The following is a 6,732-nucleotide window of genomic DNA, read 5'->3' as shown; positions in this document are numbered from 1 at the left end:
TATATATATATATATCTGCAAGTGTTCCGTATGTATTTTAGCTCTCTATTTCTAAGACGTAATGAGGGAATAGGAAAGCTCCAGATAAGACCATTTTTAGTGCATTTCTGTCACCCTCAAGCTTAGGAAGTAATGTTCACTTTAATTAGATGTGCTTGGAGGTGGAGCTGCTATCGTTTATTGTTATAACTCCTGAAAGGTATCACAGAGCATTTGAATTCTAATTCCAGTTTCATAAAGACTTTATATTAAAATTCACATTTGGGCTTTTGATACGAAAGGATTAGTACAACTGAAGAACAGCATGTAGAATTCTCTTTCCATATATCCTGTAGAATCGTATTTTAATATCCACTTTACCTGCCTTGTATCAACCATTGCTAGAGGTGAGGCTGTGTGTTAGGATTTAGGGAAAGGATTCATTTATCTGTGCATTTCATTTGTGTTCTTAATTGAAAGTTAATGTGCTGTTACAGCAACCAGCTCACAATTAAGTGTCTTCAAATTTTGAGAGGTCTCTGAGAAAATGTGGGTTTTTTTCCTAGTCATCCAATTAACATACCAGCCTGCCTGGGTGATGGGGAGACATGGGAAGGGACCATGATTGATTTGTTAATTACTTGGAGATTGGCAATTCCTCTAGTTAGGAAGAAGAAAAATTGGCGGCACGATCCTGACAGCAGAAGGTAATGATTGTGTCCTGAGCTTTTGAGAGCTAACCTTACATGCTTTTGTGGAATTCAAAGACCCTGAAAGCTGGAAGGTTGGCTGTGTTGTTGTCAAAATTAGTGCATTTCAGCTTTGAGAAAACTTTCCATATAGGTTTTGCCAGCAAGCACTATTAAGAATCATTTTGTCACTTCATTCCCCACCAAAAAAAAGACAAAGAAAAATTAAAAAAAAAAAGAAGGGGAAAAAAAAAAGGCAGCATTTGGAAAATTGACTTGGATTTTATTTATTTATTGGATAATGGTAGGCTGATGCTTATGCAGGGCTGGGGCTTCAGTGTGTAATGTGCACGCTCGCTGGACAAATGAGGCTAAGTTCATAGCTCCCCTCTAACAATTTCTGCAGTCACTGATATGTGCAACTTTAACAACTCTGAGTAGCCTTTCACTGCTCTGTCTTGCATCTTCTACCTGTGCCATTCCCTTGTGCAATGTTTTGAGAAATTTAAAGCCATATAAACATACTGACTTGTTGTCTTTTACTTTCTAAATGTGACTGATCCAGGCTTTGGGCTGAATCTGCTGTACACGGTGTGAAAGGTGGGCTTTAAATGTCAAAACGTGGGATTTAAACTGGGTGGTAGTAACTTGCAGTCAGAAAGCTGGGGATACAGAACAGATTTGGAGAACCTTTGAGCAGTCAAGGAGACAGCGGTTGTACATTGTGACTCCCATCTGACTTCTCTGGAGCAGATGGGAGCCAAAGAAAGTGAAGAACAATTATATGTACAGATTGATTAAATAAAATATAGCTTATTGTACACCTGTTTTTAATCTTTTTCATTTTTCAATTTCTGTGGAAATGAATATTGCTGAGCAGTCTTGTGATTTTGCATGTTTTTCTTAAGGTGGTGAAAATATTTTTCAGATTAAAAATTCTGGCTTTGAAATTAAATTTTTGGTTTGTGTATTGTTTGCTCTGAAAACTCCTGTACAGTTTAAGGTATATCACTGGACTCACCAGCAGCTCAGAAGACTGTGTTTGTAGACACCTCTGGGACTGTGCTCCCCTTTTTGTTCAGATTCAGAGAGTTGCAGATGTGCATTGCCCATATTTTACTGAGATTTAACAGGTTTTTCAGACTACTTTGCCTCCAAATTGTTCATCCAAGGTAATGAGTTCTTAATAATCATAGTATAAATCGACACACCTTCAACTTTATGGTGAAGGTTAGAGGCCTAAATTTTCTTTTAAATCTCTCCTATTAGGAATGTAAGTTCAGATGGAGCAGAAGCACGCAGAAGACTAAGAGAGTGTGATGGCTTGGTGGATGCCCTCCTTCATGCTCTACAGTCTGCCGTTGGCAAGAAAGATACAGACAATAAGGTGAACTTGAGTGTTAAAACTTAATGGATGTTTCCATTAATTTAGTCTGAAGTGTTGCACTGGGATTTGACTTCTGTTTGCTAGTATCAGAAGGGGATTATACTTGCCTCAGAAAATATAGTAATTATCTTCCTCTCATATCTGTTATGATATCCATGGTACTACTGATGGGGCATCAGCATGATGCTGCTATGTTACCTTGTGTGGCTGATGTGAGCAAAGGCAAGTGGTTGTGATAGGTGAGGAGAGTAGTCCTTTATTATTGTCAGTGACGTTATTGCGATTGTTCTGCATTACTTAATTGACATTTATAAGTGCAGTCTCCAAATCAGAATTGAGTCCCATTGTATAGTGCTTTGCACAATACCAGCAAAGGAGTCAGTTCTCATTTTAAGGACTTTATTCAGCACCATCTCTAACGACTGTAGTGCTTAGACGTTAAGATATGGCTTCAGACCTGCAGCACTTTCATTCTGGCTTTTTTTTTAGATGCAGATTTTGATTAATCCGTTTTTATCGTCATGTCATCCTGTGGTGCTTAAAAGCATATTTATGTGCATAAGGAATTAAACAGTTTAACCTGTTTAAAAAAGAGCATACTATTTCTTTATAACACCAATAAGGCTTGTAAAGCATTGTTATTTTATTCTTTTTGAGTCCCACCATGGGATGGACTGTACAAGGGAATTATAAAGCCTTGTCACTTAATCAGATAATTTTGGAAGTGGATTTTGTAACCACCTGGTGGTTTCCACTGCAATCTACAGAGCATTGCTCTTGTCAGAACCTGATGTGCTGTGGATTAGCTATTACTACAGGACAATGTGTGTTCTCATTGAAATCCTCACAAGGCCTAGGTTTTGACCCAGAGAAAATTTAATGAAATGGGCCCCTTGGGGATTGTAAAGGTTGGAAGAATGAGAGACTTGTATTAAAATAAGATCCTTATATGACCATTTTCCACTGTGTGTTTGATCTTTCAGTGAATTGTATTCTTTATGTAAGATCAGGTGGTATTTTTGATTAGACAGTTTTCATTTTGAATGGGTACTATTTATGAAGCGCTTCACTTTTGGAAGAACAAAATTGGTTTTAGAACAAGAACGAGCCTTAATTTAAGGGGTCTTGACTAAATCTTCCTTGAAAACTACATTCTTTTCCTGGAGCAGCTGGGGTTTTTTTTAAATTCCCCCAAACCCTCCACTGTATAATATAATCGTTTGCAAATAAGAGGGTGCACTACTTATTATAACATAAATTTCTCTGTAACAGTCTGTGGAGAACTGTGTGTGCATCATGCGGAACCTTTCCTATCATGTCCACAAAGAGGTCCCTGGAGCTGATAAGTACCAAGAACTAGATGCCAGTCAGACTGCAAGCCTGGGAGGCTCTCAGAAGAAGAAGAAAGACGATGCTGGTTGTTTTGGTGGAAAAAAAGCTAAAGGTATGTGTTGCAGAGAGCTCAGAACTGGAAATGGATTTGGGGGTAAATTTTGCTGTGTAGGCCAGCTCTTGCAGGCACATTCGTCATGCTAGTTTAGAATGATGCAGTTTGTGGAGGTACGTGTTTGTAGTGTCGTGGCATGTGTTCATTCCCTTGTTGCATTACTGCTAGATATTAATAGACTTTTTTTCCTACAATTGCTCTAGTTTTGTTTGGCTTTAAATAGGAGTGGTGCATGCTGACAGATGACACTGCCGTTGGACAAAGGTGGATGTGCTCTGCCTCTCCTGTGCGTTGCTGTGTTCTTGCATCTGTCAAATCTATGCTTAGTCCACTTGCTTGGCTGTATAGCATGTGTCACGGCCTCTGGAAGCCAGACCAGCATGCGTTCATCCCCGTGCATGGTAGTCCTGTCTGTATGTCTTCCATGCCTCCAGTCTCTCACATTTGAAAACAAACGAAAAGCCTACGCTCCCACTCACAACCGAAACATACAACCTCCCAGTTCTGTCACTCTTTCAGTAATTTAAATTGCAAACATGATTTTGTAGCTTTTAATTGTCAGTCACTTTTAGACCTGTTCTCTCCTCTGGGGCGTGAGTGTTGCAAATGAGTTTCATTACAAGAGAGGATTAATAGTCTCAGTAACCCCCCTTCCATCTTTCCTTTAGAAAGAGACACTCAAATTATATCCTTTTTCTTTGTTGTTTTAGAGAAATTACAATTCTAGACTGAATTCAGAGATAATTAACTCCATTTTCTGTCTAGGCTCCATTCTCCTCATTCATGTGTACTCACATGCTGGCTTACTATTTATAGCCAGGTCTAAGGAGGGTTTTAGTCCTGAAGAGCCAATATGGAATTGTTTGAACTTTACAGATTGTGTGCTGCCCGTTACTCTTCTTTTGATCTGACCTGTACATGTTATTAAAATGTTACATGTTTCCATATGTGTTAGGGAAGTCATCACGGTGTGAACTTGCTTTTGCAGACTAGTCTGTCATCAACTAGATTTAAACTGTGTTAAGGGGAAAAAAAAAAAAAAAAGATGGGAATCTTTTAATGACTGGAGGGAAAAACCGAAGAAAGAATTCTACCTGGCTGGCCAGCCTGTTCTCACAGTGAATGGCTAACACTTCAGTGTGATATCCTTTGGAAACCTTGAACGTGTGCTGACTCAAGCCTGTTCCCTGCCACTTGCAGTCCCTGTTGTTTTGCTGCCTGAGAGCAGCACAGTCAGTGAAAACATTTTTAGACATAAAAGCTATGTGTGCTGTGGGAGGAGGGGAGTGTGCTGATTGAGAACTGTCATCATCCTCTTGATGACAGTGAAAAGAGAGCGCTCTCAGGTGGCTGTCCTTTGTCAAGTGTCTGCCTGTTTCCTCTGGGGCTGACCTGTATATACCATCTGTGTCTGTACGCCCCGATAGTTTCTGTTTATCAGCCAAAGCATCTGATCATGTCTGTTTGGACAAATTGGTCTCAAAATCATCTGACACTGAGGATGAACCCACGGATTTCAGCGAGCAATGCAGGCCCTCAGTGACAGCTTGGGTTTTGCTCTGTGTGTTTTTTGAAATGACAATTTCCAAAGTATATTTTAACATTTTTTTTCCCCCCTTTTTGCAGTGCTCTTTTTAAAGTGTGCTGTTCTCTAGAGGGAAATCAACTGGTAATAATGCTGAGCTCGCAGCTTGTAGTATGTAGATCAGAAGGATAGAGGGGGACAGGCAACTGTTGTGTTTAAAAAATAAAAATTAAAATCCATCAATAAATGTGCTTTTAAAATCGTAAAGAGACGCTTCCTTTTCTCACTATTAAATTTATGCAAATACCTTGTCTGAACTTGCTGTAATTTTCTCAGTCTAGGACTTAAAAATAGATCAATTCTCTCCCCCTCTTGTTCACTTAATCTTGCAGTGTTTCCATGTTTATTTTATTTTATGTCATGGTCATTGATCATAGCATTTCAAACACCTCTGCAAAGGGCTAGTCATCCTTCTGTCCCCTCTGTGAGCACCTTTTTATTTAATGAAAAGAGGAAGGAAAAAAAAGCTGTGCTTTTTTTTCAGCAGGAACAAAAGGGAGAAAGTGGAATATCTTGTTTTGGTTTGTTTTTTTAATGAAAGTTCTGTAGTATTCTTGTAATACTCAGGTTTTGAACCTATTCTGTGAAATTCTGCCTCTTTGTGACTGTTCCTTTGTATTTTCTTCCTTCCTGTAAATTTTTGTTTTTCTTTTGCTGCTTTTCTGGTAATTAGAGGAGTGGTTCAATCAAGGTGAGTCTTTGCAATACTTTCTTTTCATCATCGCCATAATATGCTTTGTTCAGCTTTTACATGCAAAGCTAAGAGCTGAGATCAAGGTCTTGTTCATTCACCTTCTCCTCTGCTCTCCCAGAGCATCCTCCTGTTCATTTCAGTAGGCATGGAAATCCTCTAATTGAGTGAGCATTTGCAGTTTGGTCTTCCCACACTGAGAATAGAAAATACAAGGTTTTACTCATTCCTGGTGTAAGTGCAGTAAGGGAATTGATTTGCAACTGGCCTGATAACCCCATGAGAGAGGGAACACCTAAGTGTGCAAGGTGCCTCACCAACCCTGTCATACCAAAGTACGGCTTTGCTAGCTGGTCTGGGTAGCAGTAGCCAGGAAGACGCAGCAGCTTGGATGTGTATTCTCAGGGTTCCTTGGTATTTTGTCTGCTTGGGCACGCATGCCTGGGCTGCTGCATCTTTATTACTGGCACTCAGACTAGCTAGATGAAGCTACCCCCAGTAAATGCCTCGGGGGATATGCCCTTTACTTTCTCATCCCAGCACAATAAGTAAAATTGCAGTTGGAATACACAAGGCTGAGGCTAAAGTTTGCCTGGGAAGTTGTTAGGCTGTGAGTGCCCTGGAGACTTCCACTGTGTTACTGAGACTGATTTGGGGGTAAAGGCAGGGTCATCTTCAGTTTGTGACACTTGCTTCAGATCAATGCGTTCTGGAGGGTTGAGCCAAAGGAGAAATGGGGGGCGGGGGGAACCCTAATTGCTGCACCTGACAAATGGTGCTCAGTAGTGTTCTGTGAGACACTGCTTTCAGACTCTGACTGGTGAGCCTGTGGAGGGTAGGCACGTTGGCAAGACAGAGCTCAGCCCTTGCTTTCTGTTGCTCCGCTGCGGTCCGGTTCAGTGGGTGTATTAACAAGCACAGTATTGACTGTTGGGGGGGGTGAGGGGGGGTTGT

General features: G+C 40.3%; 1 protein-coding gene across 1 annotated transcript in view; it reads left to right on the top strand.

The window, feature by feature from the left end:
- Positions 1–600: 600 nt before the first annotated feature.
- The window catches only part of LOC104082090 (armadillo repeat protein deleted in velo-cardio-facial syndrome-like), a 53,339-nt gene continuing 47,207 nt past the window's right edge, over positions 601–6,732 (top strand). The window contains exons 1-3 of the mRNA XM_009585070.1: positions 601–686; positions 1,938–2,055; positions 3,328–3,499. Coding sequence (XP_009583365.1) covers positions 601–686; positions 1,938–2,055; positions 3,328–3,499 — 376 coding nt within the window. The remainder of the gene's footprint in view (positions 687–1,937; positions 2,056–3,327; positions 3,500–6,732) is intronic.

The sequence above is a fragment of the Fulmarus glacialis genome, unplaced genomic scaffold (genome assembly GCF_000690835.1).
Source record: "Fulmarus glacialis isolate BGI_N327 unplaced genomic scaffold, ASM69083v1 scaffold16079, whole genome shotgun sequence".
Taxonomy (NCBI): domain Eukaryota; kingdom Metazoa; phylum Chordata; class Aves; order Procellariiformes; family Procellariidae; genus Fulmarus; species Fulmarus glacialis.
Note: the sequence above shows the minus strand (reverse complement) of the source record. Positions and strands in the feature narration are given on the sequence as shown.